Source organism: Gadus macrocephalus, chromosome 10 (assembly GCF_031168955.1).
Source record: "Gadus macrocephalus chromosome 10, ASM3116895v1".
Taxonomy (NCBI): domain Eukaryota; kingdom Metazoa; phylum Chordata; class Actinopteri; order Gadiformes; family Gadidae; genus Gadus; species Gadus macrocephalus.
The window spans coordinates 6,511,209-6,533,708 of record NC_082391.1 but is presented as its reverse complement, the minus strand read 5'-3'; the positions used below and the strand labels follow the sequence as shown (position 1 = coordinate 6,533,708).

At 45.8% G+C, this 22,500-nt stretch overlaps 1 protein-coding gene across 2 annotated transcripts in view; it reads right to left on the bottom strand.

The window, feature by feature from the left end:
- Window positions 1-8,601: 8,601 nt before the first annotated feature.
- Window positions 8,602-22,500, bottom strand: part of tsc22d3 (TSC22 domain family, member 3) — a 20,588-nt gene continuing 6,689 nt past the window's right edge. Inside the window, exons 1-3 of one of the 2 annotated variants that reach the window (XM_060062302.1) lie at window positions 11,941-12,498; window positions 11,404-11,455; window positions 8,602-10,471 (exon numbers count right to left, since the gene is read on the bottom strand). In XM_060062302.1, the coding sequence (XP_059918285.1) occupies window positions 10,169-10,471; window positions 11,404-11,455; window positions 11,941-12,065 (480 nt within the window). In that variant the 5' untranslated portion in view covers window positions 12,066-12,498 and the 3' untranslated portion in view covers window positions 8,602-10,168. Of the gene's footprint in view, window positions 10,472-11,403; window positions 11,456-11,940; window positions 12,499-22,500 lie in introns of those variants that run through there. The other variant, XM_060062300.1, reaches the window with a different exon arrangement.

The following is a 22,500-nucleotide window of genomic DNA, read 5'->3' as shown; positions in this document are numbered from 1 at the left end:
AATGAAATTAATCAAGCAACAGCAGAACTTTTTTTGATAAGGTTAAATGACTAACTGTTAAATGAAAGTGTGGTGAATGGAGCAAAACGTAAAATTGAAATGTAAAGCCACAATTCTGTTGGTTTAATTTTACTACATTTTGTTGTTAGACTAAATCCAGGGTTTACGACTCATTGCAAAGCCAGAGCTCAAAATGAAACCAGCAAAGTCTTTCATTGTTTACTTTACAACCCCCCTAAAAGACCAATTGAAGTTGTCCTATTTGGGAACTTTTTATTTCTGTCCCTGTTTATGCAGAAGTTATAACATGCAGAGACATCTTATTCTTTGTCATTTAAAATAATATACCTCTATCTATATCTGGTGGATATCAAATAATGTATAGAAAAAACCTTGTCAGATTTACCATAGGTAAAAGAGAAAATAATGAAAGAGAGATCTGTTTATCATAGTATGATTATGTGCGAGTAATTAGATCAACAATACACACAATAAGTAGGTGCACGTTTGTAAGTGTCAAACCCGGCCCCATGAAGACCAACATGCACATCATGTGCACACACGCGAGCACACATGAATAAACCATTCCTCTCCATGTTTGCTCTCAGTGTCAAGACTTGAAAGCAGAAATATGTCTGCAACCGCGGCCCAAAACAAACTCAGAGAGTGTGTGTGATGGTTGCAGGGGACAGAGGAGCGGGGGGGAGGGGTGGTGCTGGGGGCTGTGTCTGGGCCTCTGCAGCCTACTATCAACACAATTATCACAGCTTTTGTGCGGCTGTATTCCTCCGGTGAAGGGAAGGTGAAGCCGTGTGGTTATGTAACCTGTCTGTCTATGGCCGCCTGACCCGGGGGAACTGTACCTAGGCTGGAACAGGAGGACGGGCGTGGCACTTAGAGAAATAGTGAACGTTGACACTGTGTCTATTATGAATGACAGATGAACTGATCAACTCTTGGCAGCCAAACCCCTTCGCGTGAGCCTTAGCCAAACGCTACACATAAGTTATGTCACGGTTTTTAAAAGCCAGAATGTTATGATTGAAGGCTAACCTTTCTTGGGTGTGAATGTGTGTACCGACAAAACAAACATGGCTGCAATAACTGCAATCTATTTGTGCATTCATGCATGCGTTGTTTTTGATCATACAGAGATGGATTAAAATGTTTCAAACAGAGGATTTGATTGGCACAACAGAACACGTTAGCTTGCGGCCCTCATATCGTCTGTTAGGAAACACGAGGAGAGGGGACAACCTCCTGCTTTGCCTTTTTCTTCAACTAACTTAAAAATCCTGTGTCTCAGCAACACATAGTGAACCATTAGGCGATAGCCGATCAGAATTAGTGCATGGCAAAAAAGCATTGTTAATAAAGACTCATGGCACAAACATGAAGCCTTTGCTTAAATAATAATACATTTAAAATAATGTTATACGCCGTGGAGACTGTTTGCCTCCGCCTTCTCCCAAATCCTTCTGCTTTCTTGCTAGCAGGAGAGAAACATGGCAGTGGCTGTAACTGATTAAAGCGTTTATACCTAACCACCGCTATAATGATGAGGACCGAGATGTCCTGCAATGTGTTGTTCCAGACGAGGCACGTCTGTTTATGGTAATAGGATCTCGGCACCCGTCATCACTTTATGACTAATCTCTTTTATGTACTAAGTCGCACGGAAGTGTTTGGAATTTGGATTAACTTTGCATCGCCACTCTGTGACTGTTTATCCCTGTGACTGCATATCCCTGTTAGGAGGGCATGGATGTCTTGTCTTCCTTTGCATCACACAGGCTATAAAGGAACAATAACAGATGTATCTTTATTTTTCCTATAACTTTTACCACCGTTAAATTGTTTCCATGTGGTATACAATTCATACAGAGAGAAATAATATAGATATTTGATTAGTCTATAGACACATTTACATACTGCCACACGCAGACATGAGAGGTGCCATAAAGTAATCAACAGGGAGCTGACATACATGAAGAACCACTGTGTTGCATCACAGCCATTCTGTGCCCTGATAACCTCCAACCTCCCTCTCATAACACCTCCTCACACTGCCCTCCACCTCCTCCTCACTCTGCCCCCCACCTCCTCCTCACTCTACCCTCCACCTCCTCCTCACTCTGCCCTCCACCTCCTCACTCTGCCCTCCACCTCCTCCTCACTCTGCCCTCCACCTCCTCCTCACTCTGCCCTCCACCTCCTCCTCACTCTGCCCTCCACCTCCTCCTCACTCTACCCCCCACCTCCTCCTCACACTGCCCTCCACCTCCTCCTCACTCTGCCCTCCACCTCCTCCTCACTCTGCCCTCCACCTCCTCCTCACTCTACCCCCCACCTCCTCCTCACACTGCCCTCCACCTCCTCCTCACTCTGCCCTCCACCTCCTCCTCACTCTGCCGTCCACCTCCTCCTCACTCTGCCCTCCACCTCCTCCTCACACTGCCCTCCACCTCCTCCTCACTCTGCCCTCCACCTCCTCCTCACTCTGCCCTCCACCTCCTCCTCACTCTGCCCCCCACCTCCTCCTCACTCTGCCCTCCACCTCCTCCTCTCTCTGCCCCCCACCTCCTCACTCCTCCTCCTCACTCCACTCTCCAGCCTCCTCCTCCTCACCCCTCCCCTCCCGACTCCTGCCCCGCCCTTGTTGTGACCAGCAGGAGTGGTGATGACGTCATGTGATTCTCCAGAAACCCAAATGCTTATTCTGACATGTTCAGAATGATGGCAGGTCTTAGTGAATGTTTGTTGTTGTTTGTTTTATTGGTTTGGGTGGCACCAATGAAGTGTAATGCAATCCAGGATTAGGACCCAGCCGAGCGCTGCCAACCCAGGCTCCATGAGAGGCACGCACGCCCCAGGCCAATGCTTACTGACGATACGCTTCTAACTATGAATAGACACTAAGCATGTGCAATTTTGTGGTCATCACGACTCTCTTATTATTAGATTACTTTTCGTACATCAGCCATTTGTGCTTTTCATTGAATTCAATGTTTTGATTGAGTCTCATGGTTCTCATGATGTTTTAGTTTTTGACTACTACTGGCAATGGCCAGTAGTAAAAAAGAAAAAAAAAGCTCTCCTTCCTCTTTTAGTACAAACTATTCTCAGACCTGTAGAGGTTCATGTCCTGGCCCAATACACTTCCTGATGCTGATATTGTGACAGTTGACCTCAACAGGAGATGCACAGACACCCCAAAATGGGGTTGAAAAACAAAGTAAAAAAGGTGTAACATTAATATGTTACATATCCTGTCTCCTGTAGAATGGCTCACTGCATGCTCAGACACCTAAGTCTAGAAAAGTTTTTTTATCAGTTCTTGTGAGTGGGCCATTGGTATGAGAGTTCCTTTATGCATGGAGATTATTAACTTGGCTTCATTGGATTTAGTCTAACATTATGGAGAGACATTATGAGAGACATCTACTACCTTCACATTGTGTCCGCAATAATCAGATTCATTGTGCGCACATGGTTCATTTTTCAAGACTTGTGTCAGAAGAGGCTCAATGCTGTGATTTGTCTTTGATGATCAATTTGTTGAATTTACACGTTAAATGGTCAAAGAAAAAATTGACATATTCAAAATATGATTATAACATGTAATTAGGTAGACATGTTACTCTTGTGAACATTGTGTGGTAGCAATTTCGAGTCCAGCACAACTGAGGCTCTATTTCTATTCAATGGACACTTGATACACACAAAAAGAAGTTAATTCATGCAAAAAGGCTCCACTTTGTAAAGGGGGTGCGTCAGCGAACAGTCACTTTTGTTCCTATGTATAGCTTTGTCGTAATACACGTGCACACATAACACAACGCAGGTGATGACCAAATAACCATGGCTGATAGTGCTGTGCTTTCTGTACTGTTCCGCTGCTGAATGATTTGGCCCAATACTTGACATGTTGGAGAGCTTTTGCTCTCTTTTTAAAGGTAGTTGCTTGACGAAGCTCATTATGTGAACTTGTGTGATATTTTTGTTTTAAACTAATAATTGTTACTAAACTAATAAATTCAATAAAGTGACATTTTGTCAACTGACTTTGAAGTACATTTTTTTATCAGGATTTATATTTCATGATTCTAAATAATTATCAAACATATTTCAGTGGGACAGTGGGAGATAGAGAGAGAGAGAAAAGAGAGAGAGAGAAAGGAGAGAGAGAGTAAGGACAGAGTGAGAGAAAGGAGAGAGAGAGAGAGAGAAAGGAGAGACAGAGTAAGGACAGAGTGAGAGAAAGGACAGAGTGAGAGAAAGGAGAGAGAGAGAGAGAGAGAGGGCGAGAGAGAGAGAGAGAGAGAGAGAGAGAGAGAGAGAGAGAGAGAGAGAGAGAGAGAGGGCGAGAGAGAGAGGGCGAGAGAGAGAGAGAGAGAGAGAGAGAGAGAGAGAGAGAGAGAGAGAGAGAGAGAGAGAGAGAGAGAGAGAGAGAGAGAGAGAGAGAGAGAGTGAGAGAGAGAGAGTGAGAGAGAGAGAGAGAGAGAGAGAGAGGCCCCTTGCTCTACTATGTTGTCTTTAGCGTACAGGTTACATAAGCAACCCGACCTTTGACCTCTCTTCTCGCAGCATGTCACGCTAAGCGGTCCGCAGGTCTGCAGGGGGATTATCTAAGACCCCCCCCCCCCACTGTGCACACTGAAGTCCTGCTTGGAGCATAGGGTATTACTTGAAAATCTGAAACCAAGACCATGTGACCTTGTGTGCCTGAGGGTTGTTTTGAATCAGACACGGCCGCAAGCCAGCGGCATCCCGTAGACCTCGCCTTCCAACATCACAGACAGACAAAGCTGCGACTTAGAACAATCAAGATGAGGTGTAAGAAAGAGGTGCATGATGGCGGAGGAGGGAGTGTTTGATGATGACATTCTCTGGCGCCTGAAGCGGCTCTACTGCTTCACATTCCTGATTCCTCTGCTCTGCGCTGGATCAGTCACGGTAATGGGTTTCAGTCTGAGGTTGGTGTGAGATGCTCACGCGAGGCCATTAGGTTCTACCTGAAGAACGACAGGTTCTCCTGCGTGGTCACAATTAACCCTCTCTATTCTTAACAAGGTCCAATTAAACGATACAATTCCAACTATGAACAGGCACTAAGCATGTGCAATATTGTGGTTATCACGTCTCTCTTATTATTAGATTACTTTTTCAATTAACACATGAATCAATGCGATACAAATGAGCATTATTAAAGGGTTTAGTGCGTTGTCTGTGTGTGGGGTGGGGCTGCACTCCACCTCCATCCCCCCAGTGTCGGAGACTCTGCGCTTACGTGGAGTATCTTTACTACAGAAACACAGCCCTGTTTGGGAACAGAAGTGAACTCCTGGTGGGAGGGCTGCTTCACCCTCCTATAGGCCTCAGAGGAACACAGATAATTCCAGATTGTCAACACAAAAGGAACCCTGGGGATGATTTAGAGTCACACAGGCAGCTCAGTCTCTATGGGCTCAGTGTAATTGAGTGTGTTCCAGTGATATATGGTTATGCTCCCTCCGTCAGTCAGACGTACACTATTGTTCTATTTGGACTTTTCGATAATTCTTGGTCGCAATGTTATTCAGAGTCTCCACGGTGGTCTGATTGATTCAATTAAATCAGATAGGGTTTGTATTCACAGTGTATTATGCTTCTGTGTAACTATCCGACATAACACTGGCTGGATGAGACAGGCTAAAGCTAAGCTATGGAGCATAGCCTTCCTCTATACCTTGATTTGAAAAACACACGAGTTGCAGCTTATAAGTTGCAGCTGAAGAAGTTATAAGAATATAAATGCAGACCTCGTTCACACCTGGTTTGGGTCTGGCTATCCCCAGACCACTGGGGTTGTGTGTGAATGTGTTTGTCACCTGAATGGTGTCGTTGTTATCAAAGTTCACATTTTATGAAGGACTTTTTGTTCCTGTTTTTGAATGGATAAGCGACGTTAGGGCCCCCTAAGTGACTCAGTAATCCATTGTGAGGGGGAAGTTAATAAGACAAGAGAAGGCCTTTTAATGACCTAAGCTGGGGAAGGAAGAAGTTCAAAGAAGGAACAACATGACCTATTGTCTGAGCCTGACCCGTCCGTGAGCAGGATTTAGAGGTTATATTTTATGGCTGGGGTAAGAGAGGCAGTGGGCCTATTGGTCATTTGTAAAAAAAAAAACACATTTGTTGGAGCATTTAGAGACAATCATGTGAAAGAATCCTGCTAATCATTGCTTACTTCAAAGGTCATCTTTTACTCTGAAATTCTGTGGATTCTACACTGTTCCCATGAATTATGTAACTCGAGTTATGGTTATATATCTACTGAGTTATTTTAGGAATCCTTTTATGGGGGAAAGAGCGAAGGAGACACAGCGCTGCACACTATTTTCCATCCCGCATGAAGACAGTTTGTGCCGGACATTACTGCCAATTCAACTGTGGCCTCCATGCTAACATAATGATTCATTTGCTAATCCTCCCGAGAAGACACACACAAACACATACACACAGACACACACACACCCAAACACACTTAGCCTGACTGCTTTCCGAAAGAAAAGAAAAAAGGTCAGGAAGAAAATTCCGTCCTTGCATGCGAACATAACCGCGGTCAGGCAGGGACTGCCTATCCTAACTCACTCACCAGATCTCCATCTGAACCAGATGCTGTAGTTTGTTTTCATGGCATAACACTGTGAGTACGGCGATGTTGATTCCTGTTTGACCTACAATGCAGAAAACTCTCTTGGGAATCCAATTTCACATGGGTAGGGTGACATTGTGAATATTGTTTGACTATAAATTGAGCTTCATGGACAACATAAAGTTCCAACATTTTACACAATATACGAGTTACACAATTTAAAATAATTAAATTGTGAACAACATCTCTCTGGTTTAAGGGCCACATACACCCAGGGGCCACCCACTGGCTACTAGCCAGAATTAGCACGCACAGATACACATACAGATACTCACAGACACACTCTAGACAAAGGCTCTCCTGCCATCTCATTCATTAGGTATTTGCACTGAATATTTCTTTGGCTTTAAAACAGAAACCGAGGCATCAAGAATCTACGCAGGTTTACACGAAACCCGACCAAACAACCACCTGTCCTTCACCAGAATTTCTCAGACCTCACCAAAGAAGTGCCAAAATATAGAATTAAATTATATAATCTCCAGATAAAAGAATGAGTCACATGAGCTATTTGTGTATATATATATATATATATATTTCAAGCACTTTGAGATTCTTGAATATAAAGTGCAGTATAAATAAAATGTATTATTATTATTATTATATGTATACAGATGCATTTCCCACTGTTTTTACGACCCCGAACTACTGCTATAGCCTCTGTATATTTTATCTGCTCATTTGAAATCTTTTCAGACCACATAGGGCCATTAACAGAGCATGTGGTGAATGTAGATCCAAAATAATAGCATCAAGGATATCAATTATTATGCTCACGTCATGTGACACAAGACCACAAGTCATAGAAACAGCAGCAATCTGATCACATATAGATACGTCGGTGCCGGACATTTGAATACACTCATGCCACTTTTTGGCCAGCGCCTTCTTTTAAAGGAGAAGTATAATATCAATGAGATTAACCTTGTTAAATAAATACACATCCATTCCACTAAACCTTCGAATGTGACAATCGAAAAGAGAACGAGAGAGTTTTCACATGGAAGGCGATTGTTGTACAGAAGAGGGAGAGACGCCGTTTGCTCTCAGGCCATTTGATCTTGTTTGGTTTGGCATTTTCCAAAGAGCTGCAGCGAGCACCACTAGAGCTCGACCGTGGTCGATCCGGTTACAAACGAGTCCCACTGAACCCCTGCCAACCGTCTGAGGCCGGGACACCACATGGGGCGCTCACTTCTCTCTCCCCGCTCCGCAGTGCCCACCCCGCCGCCCAATGACAGCCCAGACCCTTGGAAGAGGACGAGGGTCTGCCATTGATTCGTAGTTCGACGGTCATAAACAACAAGCACCGTCACTTGGCCTCCACCTGAACGAGGCAGAGGCACTTCAAGTGTAACAAGGCAGTACTCCCAGGGGGTGCTCCTTACAATTCCTAGAAAACATGAGCTGTCTCAGTGAAAATCCATGAATAAATAAACAGGCAGGGCTCACAGGTGGTGTGAGGATCCCCAGCTTTACCAGGCTCACATTTCCAATGCATTTGACATCCATGTTAGTCATTTACCGTAGCTGAGACCATATCCAATGGAAACTATTCTCATGCAGTGGCAAATTTTGTTGGCCAAATATTAAACCTCTTCTCTAGTATAATTAAGTTTAAGGGTGACTGACTTTTCCTGTAAATTGCAGGAATAATCCTATTGCATAACTAATTCGATTTGAACACCAACATTACCATGTTTAACTGTACAGTATTTCAAGCCAGCACGCAGAGTGTGCATAAGTAGGTAAAGTCTGAGTCATGATCGAGTCAAAACAAATGGCTAATGTGAGGTTGACTTTGTGAGCCCATGCTGTAGTGTTGATAAGGCTATGTAGACAAAGCCACAGAATATCAATGACGAAAAACAAACAACGGGGGAAAAAGCAAAAGTAAACATTCGTCATTTATGTAAACATAAGGTTTATTGCAAATGTGCATTTGTATCCATACACCATAGTGAACATTCGTCTCCTTGGATACAGAACAGCAACAACACCGTTATCTTTACACAACATAGACACTTTAGCTTTTATCGAGCTAACAAGACGCATCCCTGTGAACTGTGTGTTTAACACATGCTCCTGTTTTGCTTGGCTTTCTTTAGTTTTTGGGAGAGTGTGAGGTGAAGTCTTTGGTAGCTAGAACATTACAAGAGTTCAGTGTGAAAACAGTTTTTTTTTATCATTTTTTTTCTCCTCTCTTACTAAAGTACAGGCACTGTTGTCATGCCGTAGTTGTCAAGTTCACATAATCAAAATAAAAGCTGTAACAGGAGACATACACCGGTGTGATGCTGGTAAAGTCAGGAGTGCATCTGCAGCCGAGAAGGACCACAAAATGGCCGCTCCCTTGGCCTCCCCCTAGACACATTCAACTCAGGAAGGATCACGTTTATGCAGATTCTAGTTCTTCTTGTTTTGATGAGAAGAGCCAGGCAAACAGGGTGACCACGTCTGCCTTTCACCTCTTCCCAAACACAAAAATAGTCATCTTTACAGCATAATGTACAAGGGTCCTATTTGTTTAACATCTTTGATCAGAATCACCAAAAACAAAAAAGTTATAATTTGATTCCTTTTTTGCAAAGCACCACTTGCCAGTGATAAAATAATTGCATTCATACAAACTGGATGCATGCTAGGCTACAAAAGGTCTCCACTTCCTCCACCTTTGTTTTATAATGTCGTCGTTATGGTTTACAATGTACACGTCTACACAGAGAAATTCAATCGTATTACGACAGAAACATTCCTGAACGGAACTGCTCACGTCGAGCACCGGGTTTCAGATGAAAAGATGAAAAGATGAAACTTGGGTATTGTTCTCGTTTTGAATCGTCGGGACAAATCCACAGATGGGGAGGGGGGAGGGAGACAAAAAGAAAGCGGGAACCCTGTCATCTTTTTTCTCCCGGAAACCCTCACTTCCAAGATAGCACCAGCAGGGCCAGCCCAAGCTCGTATCCACGTCCCGCTTCAGAGCAGGTGTAGTGGTGGTGATGGTGGTGGGGGGGGGGGCTTTCTCTGTCCCGGAGAAAGCGCTGTGGTGGCGCTGCAGTCAACAACGTCATCCCACTCAATTCCTCCTCCCAGCGCTTTTGTCTACGCGAGAGTGACTAAGGACAAACAAAGAGTTGGAAATGGTCCGATGTCGGGCCTGAGTCCGCACCAATAAAAAGCGTCTTTAGTGCTCGGCCTGTGCTTTTGTTTGTAACCAAATCTCAACAAGTCAGTGCCCCGTCCTGCCTCTGAGAGAAGGTGGGGGGGGCGGGGTGGGGGGGGGTTTGGCAGCCGCAGAAACCTTTCCTTTCCTCCCCTTCGGGTGGAAGGGTTTCATGTCCCCTGAGGGTCGGTCTGCCCTTTGGTACGAAAACGGCAAACTCGCGTCAACGCTGGACGGCGCCGTCCGCGCGGAGCTCCGCTACTGCTGTTGAGGACGGGGGCCCGGCCCGCCCGGAGCCCGCCCCCTCACACGGCAGAGCCGGGGGTCAGGGGGCACGGCGGGGCCGGCTGCAGCAAGAGCTGTGACGGGTGGTGGCGGTGGTGCCCCGAGCCCCCCGTGGACTGGCTGGACTGATTGTCCAGGGTCAACAGCTCGCTGGCCGGGACGCACAGCTGGAACTTCTCCATCTGCTCAGGGCTGGCCAGGTTCTTCAGCAGGCTGTTCTCCCGCTCCAGCTGGTGGTTCTTCTCTGCCAGCTCCTTGATCTGCTCCTTGAGGACCTCCACCTCCTCGCGCACTGCGTACATCAGGTGGTTCTTCACCAGGTCCTGGGGGGGAGGGGGGATGGTTAGAGGTGTGTGGTAGAGACATCAGAGTGCCAGTGAACAGGCCCTTTGTGTACAGTTTAATACGGACGCAATACGGATTGTCTGCACAATCATATTTTTGAGGGGGAGGCGCAACTAGTGATCATCAATATGTCATAAATGACCAGTCAATGCCGAGTACGGTGTAAGCTAGAAGGAACTACAAGATATAAACCGGTCGAGGTACTTGGAGGGGGGGAAATGATACACAATCCGATCTAAATAGCAGTCCCTTGTAGTGTTACATATTATAATTTATATTATTCAAAAGGTTTACATGCACAACAAAGTGCAAAACCTGTATAGGTTCCTCTAAATGGATGAATAGCATCCCAAATAGTTCTCTATAGGTTTTGTTTGCTTGTATAATTTAATGAATAACAAAATAATATTGCACTGTTAATTACATGTCATATCTGGCAACCAAAACAGCAAAAAGCCCATGGTGACCTCTCTCTCTCTCACTGTGCTTTATATTCTGATGCACAGAATGACAAACAAGACCCTGTCAAGTGCAGACGTACGGACGCACACGACGACACTAAGCCAACTTCCTGTGAGCAGATAAGCCCCGAGAAGGAGTGGCATGCAGAATGATACAGAATGAACAAATATTTTTGTTCCTGGACAGTTGTCTAGGGCCGGATGTAGCGATGAGGGAGACGAGCGATGAGGGGGTGTAGCGATGAGGGGGAATAGAAATGGGATTTTATCACATGACCACTACAGCATTACATGCCTTACTTCAATGGGTGATATGGTTGTGCAGTAGGTTAAGTTAGGCACAACTGACACCAATCTGTATCACTCTTAAACAGCAGCACCCAAGTCACTATGAACAATGCGTCGTAAGTCGCATTGTGTTGATGTAGTGTTTTGTGTTGTGAACTCACCATCGCCTGCTCAATCTTGTTGTCAATGGCCACAACGCTAGCACCAGAGGCACTGCAGAGAATGTGGGGGGGGGGGGGGGGGGGGGGAGAGAAAGAGGAAAGAAAGAAAGAAAAGGGACACCATGAATGAATGAACGAATGCACCACATCGCCCCTCTGGGACACTTCTAGAAAATGACAATCCCCGAGAAATACCGGCGTCAACGTATTCTATTACCATCCCCGTCCACAGCGTCCTATGATACTGTTCATTGTGCTGCCCTCGCCGAGCAAAACAGAAAGCAAAACCCATCGTTTCTCAGAATCGACAGCTTTAATTGAAAAACAAAATCGCCTGATCGATGGATCATTCAGACAATATACATCGAGGAAGGTCACGGCGAGACAGAAATAAACATGCGCGTAAAATGCGCATAAAAAACAGGTCAGTGTACACGCTGTACTGGGAGCGACGGGGTTCCCAGTATGCGTAATTCCTTTACGCATTACATAACGTCGCTGCAGGGATAACAAGGGGACGATTTTCGATTTAATTACCTGTTGTCAAGTTTCACCGACACCACATCTCCCCCCAACAACGAGGAGAAGAACGAGATGGAGAAGTTGTGCAGCTGGTAGACAGCCACCTCCATCGGCGTTTTGCCGAACATCTCAGTGCTCATGTTGAGGACCAAAGTGGTTTGGATGATACTTATCGCCACGTTTGCGACGGGTTGGGGAGCTGTTTTTACAGATCCGTATTGGTATTCAGCTTAAAATCACACACACGACGCACGACGATCTCGATCTAGCCGGTTTGCAGCTGTGCTTTGGAGCGCTTTGTCAAGTGAGATGAGCTTCGTTGGGTGCGCAGGCAAGAGTGCGGCTATTTTCCGCCACAAGCGTTTATAAGTGCCGAGTGCTCTGCCGTCATATGACGCTGAATACATTATGCAAATGAGGCTGCGGACACGGGTTTCACAGCTGCCCCTGTGCTGAACTCGACTCCTCCCCCGGTTGACCCGCGCTACACCGAGTGCACGCAACCGCTGCTGAACCGAGCAAATAAAGTAAACAACACGTCTTCCTCGACTAAATGTGTCCACCGCATGCATGCAAGCACACTTGTATTTTAGCCGAGCGTCTTATTTCTTTGCATGCTCCATTGCAATGCAATACGACAAGGAAAAAAGAGCATTCATTCGTTTATCTGCCTTGTCATTCTGTCAACAACATCCCGACGCTCTGCCTCGTAACACCGTTTTTGTGTTCAATGTTCCCATTTAAATTGCTTTTAAATGTCCCTGTCACTTTGGTTTGTTAATTGCACATGCAAGACCACTAGGTATTGCACTACCTGTGTTTTGGTGGAATTCTACCGTACATTTCCATACACTGTACCGGTAGATTTCCTCAGTGTACTTTGGCACTCTATCATTCTCTACTGGTGGGAACCCGTATTGCATCTATTCTGTATGCCGCTGGAAAACAGGTTTGTACCGGAATATTCCATAATTTGCAGGGTGCACCTTGAAGAAAAACAAAGATGTTTCGCCCTACAAATAGGATGATTTGAATGCTTTAAAAATAAAGCATTAAAATCATGTCAATGTGCTGTTTGTCAGTGTATAATTTACCTCATATTTTTGTGAAAAGTCAAAATAAATATTTCTGCACCATTAAAAGTTCACGCTCTCAAAGCTATTTTGTATTACTGTAGTTTGTTTAAAACACATTTACAAAGTTGCAACTACTTAGCAAAGATTCATAACAAAAGAAGAACAGAAATCATTCAAATCATCTTATTTTTCCCAATAATCCCAACTATTATCCACATTGTGCACCACAGCTAGAGCTGGGGTTTTGCTGTGTGGTGAACAGTAAGTCAGAGAGGCACCTGGCCCCTGCTCTGCCTCTCAGAAAGGACATGCTGCTGTTACGCAACCGGAGCAATTAGGGGCAGGAAGCCGGGGCCTGGCGGGGCAGCCTCACAGCGCAGCCTCACAGTGCAGCCTCACAGCGCTGTGCAGAGAGCATGGAGCGGTGATTAGGGGCCTCCGCCGCGCCTGTCGGCTCCCATCTCAGCCCACCTCGTCGGTCTGCCAGCTCTAATACAGGGCTCACAGGTGGAGGCAGGTGGATTCACCTTGACCGGTGCTAATAGCCCCCCCCAAACCCCCCCCCCCCCCCCACACACACACACACACACACAAACACACACACACACACACACACACACACACACAAACACACACACACACACACACACACACACACACACACACACACACACACACACACACACACAAATACACACAAAGAAAGAAAAGTACTGATGCATTTCCAGTATATCCACGTTATTCGAGATGCCCGTTATTCCAAGGCCAATGATACAAATGCCTCAGTCACACCCCGCCCTGCACTCACTCCAAACTTCATCATCATCTGAACAATGCCCAGAAACGCCAACACAGTCCACCCCTACAGAATGACCCCTGATGGACATATTCAAGAATATGGCGTGTGTTGGATGCCGTCTCCACTTCTGGGCAGCAAACACCCTCCTTCTTTGCCAGTTTGTCTTAGTACCTCCGTGTCTAGCATACCAGCTTGAACTTCCCAGTGATCTTTAGAATATCATCTCAACCCCCGACTCTTTGAGTCCAACACAGCTGTCAGTGTGCACCAGCGTGCAGGCAGCGGGTGAAGGTGAAAAAACATAACAATAAGAATATCGTTAAGGGCAATTGAATACCAATTTCTGTCAAGCCTATTCTGGGATAGCTGTAGGGATCAATCAATATCACACATCCTCTGTTACCACCGACATAAAGAGCAAGAGAGGCGGGAACGGTGTTGCCGTGGTTATGTTTCTATGCGTAGACTAAGCAAACATAATTATAGCCCAGACAATAAATAAATACACAAGGCTAGAGGCATCACCTCTGTGGACAAAGCAGACACAAAGGATGCTGAAAGCTCTCCCAGAGGCTTGGCCCTCTCCTCAGGACCAACTCCTCACAGTGAAAGCTTGGCCCTGCCCAATCAACTGCAAGGAAAGCTCAGCCCTGCCCAATCAACAAATAGTCAGCCCTGCCCGATCAATCAGGATTTGACGCTGCCCAATCAACAGCCAGGATTTGACTTTTGCTTTTGACATGGACCCCGGGAGAGCAACGACGACTTAAACTTGTCCTTCGAAAAGCCATCACACAAAGAATATGCTCCAATCTGCGTAACTAGAGGAGGCATGATTGATGTCCGTTCCTGATGGAGATCATTATGGGGACATCACAACAACAAAATTAAGGTATTCACTCAGTGTTTCCCTGCCCTTCTTTCAAGATGAGAGAGATCTGCTGCTGTGCCTTCTGGAGTGCCTCCAAAAAGCACAGAAACATTTCTCACACAAATCCCTTGGATGGAGCCATTAAAAGGCCCCCCATCCCCTGGATGGAGCCATTAAAGGGCCCTTGTACAGCCACTATTAGCGGGGATGAAATGGCCAGGGCTGGCCGGATTTATTTTTCCCAATATTTGCATTTAGCACTCTGCCGGTCATCAGAATGAGCTTCCTTCATAATTAAATCTTTCCATTACAAAATAGCATAACATTAATCTAATTGGTTTTATCCAACTGGACAGGTTAGCAGGCATGTTATCTTCCAATCCCAGCTGATTTCCAGCTATTTCCCGGCCCCTACCATGCCCCATCGCCAATACCACCACCTCTTTTCTCCAACTTACCGGCGGTCCGGCCTTCTGAAAACACTGGGCGAGTACGGGGGAGAGCAGGTCGTGGGCCTCAGGGCCGGACAGCCCAGGCGCTTCTGTTGCTGCTGGAGGTGGTGATGACAGACGACTCTGTGGGGGGCTTCAGCCGGACACTGGGCGCCCACCGCCCGGGGAGAGGGGGCCGTGGCCGGGGTCGGGGCCGGTCGGCGGGGTCGTGAGCGGGACTGTCCCATGTCGAGCCAGGGATTGGTGGTATGGGGCTGACGCTGCCGGGACGGCTGCAGCTGCTGCTGCTTGATGGCTGCTGCCGCTGCCCTCATCATTTGTTCTCACGCGGGGACAAAGGCACGATTGAGCGTGGCCCACTGCCGTCAGCATGGACACGCAGCCAACTGGGGAGGACTTGGCACAGATCGGCACCGAGGCGATGTGTGTCGGAAGAAGGGTTTGTTTTCTCTTATAAAACCAATGCAGGACAGGGAACCATTTACCCTCATTCCCATCTCTCCCCTATCTCAATAAAGCATCATTGTTGTTACCCCTATGTTCTGTTCCACAAGGTTGTAAAAAATCGTGATTAGGACAAGATTATAGAGGCTATTTAGCTATTCAACGTAAACTTGCTACGGGACCATCCTGACAGGAAGACGATCGAGCATGCTGTTATTGGAGACATCCAGTTAAGTGACGCCACTGTTTCAGACCAGCAGACGTAATCCACATCGGCCTCACATGACAGGTCCATCTGCCACACAACAGGTGGAATCCCCACAGCCATGACACCAGGAGCAGGCCAAGGCACATCGCACATGATATCATGTCTCCGACCAAAGATTCACTCTTTCTAATCCCTTAAAGACAGTAAGTGCTCAGTAAACGGCGTCGCGTCAGGCCTCAGAGAGCCTCAGTGTCATGGCGGTCGTCTGATGGCCAGAGGGCTGAAGTCTTGACACTGTGATGTCTTGCTGATCTTTAACAGGACGGGTTCTGGTAGACACCGGGGGTCATACAGTGCACCGTGTCTGCCCATTCTCTCACGGAGAATGATAAATATGGAAGTTTTGCCCACAGATCACGCTGTGAAGTCGGCTAAAGCCGTTTGTTAAAGATGTGTGCGTCCACGGGTTTGGTTGAAACAAGGAAGTATCCGTGGCTCGCGGTTCATGGCCAAGACAAACAGAGAGCGTGTGAGCGACCACCAAATACCAGAGCCAGACTCAGTTACAGACAACGTTCACCACAGTTCCTCTCCGTCTGCCCTGTTAACCAGGTCGTTGTCATTGGAACGTCTACATCAAAATGCCATTCCCTGGACTGGGCTGTGCGTCACACTCTGTCATTGTTGTCAGAAGACAGCGTTCAGCTGAACTCTTGTTACACTAGCCAATCCTCCTCCTCGCTGCTTATAGTCATGGTGATGGCATGGCACGAAACAGGGGCTCAAGTGTCAGGCATTCAGGAGGCGAGAGAAGCACACTAACGTGCTATGTCAACACGCAAGAACTATTGGGTTACATGGATGAGAAACACGGCTGAAAAAAGTTGTGAGGAGACAATTATATCAAGGGACAATCCTCCCTCCCTAACTTTTGAGCAAAAGTTGAAACTGTACAATAACAATGTGTTAGGCTGGCGTACAAAAGGTGATTGGTGCAGTTTAGGACTGAAGTTATTCAGGACGAGTCATGACTGAATCAGTTCTTTTGTCTGTTAGTGTTCCATGTAATTAAGTTGTGCTCAGAACAAGCAATTATGATTGCAAACACATGAACCGTACTACTTTATTAAGTTATATTTATGTCACAAACACACACACACACACACACACACACACACACACAGGCACTGTACACAAATATGCAGTGGTGTATAAAGTACTCAAAAGCCATACTTAAGTAAAAGTACAGATACCTTACTGGAAAATTACTTAAGTAAAAGTAAAAGTCACCTTTTAGAATAGTACTTAAGTAAAAGTATTAAAGTATCTGATCTTTACTGTACTTAAGTATCAAAAGTACTTTTCTGATATTAAATGTACTTAAGTACTGAAAGTAAAAGTACAAGTAACCGTTATCGAAACTCCTCCCTATAACTGCCCTCGTCCAATCATGCCTTAGCACTAACTGGCTAGATAGATACCTCGCCAGAGATGGAATAAGAATAAATAATCTTTATAGGTTATTAGCTAGCTTGAAATATTATATACAAATATTACCCAGCGGTGAAAGAACCTTACTAGTTTAAAAGGTCTCAATCAAATTTTTTGATTGAGACCTGTATGATTTTTCTTCGATTATTGTTGTTTCCCCTTCGTTGTTGATCTTTTTTGAAAACATCCTTCCACTGCATATTGCAGTCCATTTTGCCATGATCTGGATGCTGTCGCGGAGTTACTCCAAAAAAAAATCACTGACACTGACAGATATCGTAGCCCGACCTATTATCCCGCTAGCGCTGGTACACGTTATTTAATATTGATTTTGGTGTCATCCAGGATCGTGGATTTTTGGAAAACTTAAGTCCCTGCCCAAAAAGGGTATTTAAATTAGCTTTGTAGCAAAAATGGCACATATACAGCGTATTGAAGTGTATAAGATAGTGTTGTAATACTGCGTGTACAAACCAGCCTGATACAAATAGTAGAATTTTGATAGCCCTTGCCCTCGTCCTAGCCATGCATTTGTGTGTTGACAGTCGTAGGAGTTTTGATCGACGTAGCAACAGTAACTAAGCAAGGGGGCTTTGCGAACGTGCGCTGGGACAGCTGATTCGCCAAACAGGCTCGCAGTCTGTGTTCTACCACAGTCCCCGACGTTATTCTCATATCTCTCATGATTATTTTTTTTTTTTCTAAAGATGAGTTGATTTTGTAACGAGTAACGAAGGTTTCAAGGGAAATGTAGTGGAGTAAAAGTATCCGTTTTATTCGCAAAATGTAGCGAAGTAAAAGTAAAAGTACAGAGAAATATAAGTAGTAAAGTAAAGTACAAATATCCAAAAAAACTACTTAAGTACAGTAACGAAGTATTTCTACTTCGCTACTATACAACACTGCAAATATGTCTGCTGTTTAAGAATGTTTGTCTGCATGTGTTGGGGCACATAGTGTGCGTGTGATCGTTAACTGCTGTTAGTGAATCCTTTTGGGTAAACATAAAGAATAGAGTGGACCACATCTTTTAAATCCTGGAGGCATCATCTAAAAATATACCATAAGGCAATGCAGGAAGATTGTGAATCCACATTCATCCCATCATCACTAGAAACAAAACACAAAGAGGGAGGAAGCAGGCTTGTGTCTTTACTACCTAAATCTAATTTATTAAGGCTCCAGAGGGAGTCCAGCTGAGGTTTCCCAAGAGACTCGTGTTCCGTACCGCGAGGAGTCCAATCTGGGCTGCAGCCATGCAGAGCCACATGCGAACACACACACACACACACACACACACACACACACACACACACACACACACACACACACACACACACACACACACACACACAGACACACACACAAACATACATACAAACACACACTAACGCATACACACACACAGACTTGGTACGTGGTACTTCTCACGTATAAAATATGCATGTATAGACACAAACAAATACAAACACGCACAAGTAATTGGACAGACACACTACACACATACACACAAAGCTGTCGGTGGTTGAGGCTTGAGGTTGTTTAGTATGCATTGAAACACACACCTGACCATAACCCCATGAAATGCCAGAGCTAGTGGATTCCACAGTCCCTGCTGTTTTTAGATAGCAGTACAAGGCATATTTAGCAGTACAAGGCATGCTTGATAACTAATCACCTAGTCTCCATTAGACTGTGTCTTTGTTCAGATTTTCTTCTTTTCACTTCCCCTTTTTATCAGTTCCTGGCTAGTCAGGAAAGCCGTCATCAAAGAAATCACTTACAGAACGCAACAACACGCTGTGTGTGATTGTGGAGTGGGTGAGGCGATGGATCACCCACAAGTGTAGGCTAAGTGGTCAGTTAGGTCTGCATGACATCAGAGATAAATATACTGCAGAGTCAGGGTCTGGAACAAAGGGTTACCGAGGGCAACAACATCTGTCCCGATTCTTCTCCCTGTGCTTCGTCAGTGCATACTTCTGTGTGTGTGTGTGTGTGTGTGTGTGTGTGTGTGTGTGTGTGTGTGTGTGTGTGTGTGTGTGTGTGTGTGTGTGTGTGTGTGTGTGTGTGTGTATGTGTGTGTGTGTGTGTGTGTGTGTGTGTGTGTGTGTGTGTGTGTGTGTGTGTGTGTGTGTGTGTGTGTGTGTTCCTGTTTGTGTGCAAGTTTGTGTTATGAAAGAGCTTTCTCAGAAATGTTTATATCAGCAGAAAACAAGTGGGAGGCCGAAAGACTGTTCTCTTTATCCATCTCAAGCCACAAACATCTAAATATTAATACATTTTAAATGAGACATTTATCTTGGCCGGGCAACACTAATGGTATTACAAATAAGCCACGATTAACATTATTTTGATCCTGCAACAGACCATATACAGACATAAAACTAGATGCAATGGTACAAAGGTTTGAAGACACACTAGTGCCAGGCCCGACATCAATGAAGCTCTGTAATACATCATCGGTTGTCTCTTATACCGGTATAATGGGAGGTAACCATGAATGAATCCCCAATCTTTATATGTGTCGCTGGATGGGGATAAATATACATTATATCCCAGCAGGGAAGACTATCCCCAATCCCAAAGCCAAGATACCTCTGGTCACTAAAAAAGCAAGCATTATGGGGGCCCTACATCGCGGCTGCGTTTGAACTGTCTATCAAAAACTTCCCACCCCAGATTTCCAGTGAGGTCTCCCTGCACGCTGACATGCTGATACCGGCCTTGGCTCCAGAGCCATCCCTGCCTCCTCCTCCCTCTCCCCCTCCCTTCCATCTCCTCTCTCCTGCCCTCGTTCCCAGCCGCCCGTGGCCGGCCGGTCGTGCAGATGCGTGACCCCCTCCCCCCTCGCCCACCGGGATGGTGGAGGACGCCGGGCCTCCGTGTGTTTGTGTGTTTGTATTTCCGCCGGTGTGTATGTCTGTCTTTATAGCTGCGTGTGCGACTCGCCGGCCGGAACTTCGGAGGGGGGGAGGGGGGGGGGCTGGTCAGCAAGATCTGGATTTAACCAGCTGACACACACACACACACAGGACACACACACACAGGACACACACACACACACAGGACACACACACACAGGACACAAACACAGAATACGCAGACACACGACACACACAGGACTGGACGTTGGTGTCATCCAAACAAGGGACGGTTCCCACAGTCTCCCACAGTCTCCCACAGAGCCCTGGACATAACGGCCGCTGGGCGGGGTCTGGCCCCTGGGCGGGGTGGGCCCCCTGCTGGCCGGCGATGACACAACAACTTTGAGTTCCCACGAGCCACCTTGGAGCCACTGGCGGTCAATGTTAGCTGCCGCCGCTAGCCACACACTGGAGGGAGCGGGCCGTTTCCGATTTTCCGTTTAAATGAGAGATGTCACATTGCAACAACTTAATTTGATACATATATCCTTCATTCGTTGGAGATATCGTGGACAATCCAAGAAAAGGGAGACAAAACCAGCTAGCTAGCTACCGTTCCGCGGCAGTTGTTTTTAATGCCTGGCCGTCGACCGGCCCGCGGCAGCAGAGTTTATCTGCCCCGGGCTGTGAGAGATAGCCCATGAATTCAAATCAAAATCACCCTATTCTCTGTCTGGATGGCGGCAATTGCTCAGGCCCAAACCGAAATGAATCATGCAAATCATAAGTCATAAGATGTGTGATGTAATCTCTAGTGGTGGTTGTGACATCAAACACAGGGAATTAAATGAGGGATAAATCAATCCCACCGGCACTTTGGCCGGTTAACCAAAGCATTGGGGTTAGCTAACCCTCACGGTCATTGCTCCAGTGTGTGTTAATTACAATAATTGTGCACACATATAATTGTATGACGAAAAAAAAATAGCATTACACAAATTAAGTATATATCGTTGTAAAGAAAGAATACCTCACATTAGTTTTGCATACACATATTGTGATGCACTTCGATTGTACTGATACTATTGGGATAACAGCTCACGGTTTCAATGTTGTCAATCGATCATGCGTCAGAGCTGTTTAGGGGTGTTACCACCCTTGTGAGTGTGTACCCTCAAAGCACCGGTCACATTGCGTTTAAGGCAACTCATTAGTAAGATTAAATTACTTGTTCAAATGTAATTTTGGATGTCATTTCAGAGTCCCGACTTCACTAACAACATTCAACACACCGGCCCTCAACACTTCTGGGACTGAAATCATTATACGTGTTTGTTGACATTGTCACACATTTGTTGTAATTTAACAGTTGTTCTACGATGAAACGAGCGAGCCAGTGTTGTTGAACGTGAACACGGCATCACACGGTGGGAAGCTTGCGTCTTTGGTCCCAGAGGGGGTCAGTTTGAGAAGCACGGGGGGTTCGCACCCTCTGTCACGTTCAGCGATTAACAAAGAACATGACAGTCGGGAGGAAGGGGAAAAGGGGGCCGCGATGATACCAATTTATGGCTACAGTGGCAGCATCTGTGTGGACATCAAGAACAGTCCCATTCACATGCAAATACGCACATAAATCCGGCCGGCCGCAATTGTGCTCCCGCCGATGGTGGGGGAAACAGCGCCCTCGGAGAGAGCTATAAGTCAGAGAGAGACAGCGGCTGAAGTGCTACAGTTACAGCAGCCAGCAGCAGTACCTCATGTTTATTAAACGCCAGTATCCCACCAACAACAGCCTGACTGCGGTGTGATGGGAGGTTCACCTGGGGAGAGGGGGGGATGCTTTGCAGAGGCATGAAGTGGATTGTGTGAAAACAGGGGGCTTAGGTGGGGTAAGGGGAAGGGGGGGTGTACAGGACCAGACCAGGGCTGGCGGGGGCCCAGGTGTGGGAATTGGGGCGGCTGTAGTTTTTTTGTTCGTTTGTTCAGACCCGTTCAGCGGTAGGAGGGGAAATCCAAAGTTTACGAGCTGAATCCAACGCAAATGGCTGTAAACACATTGAGGCCTACGTAATGTTACGCACCGTTAAAATAAATGAAAGACTTGGACAAGTGTCCTGAGAGTGTTAACGATGCAGCGATGCTATCTTTTTATCTTTAAACACTTTTTTTATCACAGCTATTGTGTCGATGTTGACGCTCTGTGAGTATGGGTTTTGTGTATCATAAAACTAGCTCTCTTTTTTTGATGAACATTCTAGAGAATCTATTACAGAAGTGGGTATTGAGATTAAACCACTTTATTTTGATTGTTTACAGGTGAACTTCTACAGGTGAGAAAGCACTTTCATTGGTTCCTCTTTACAT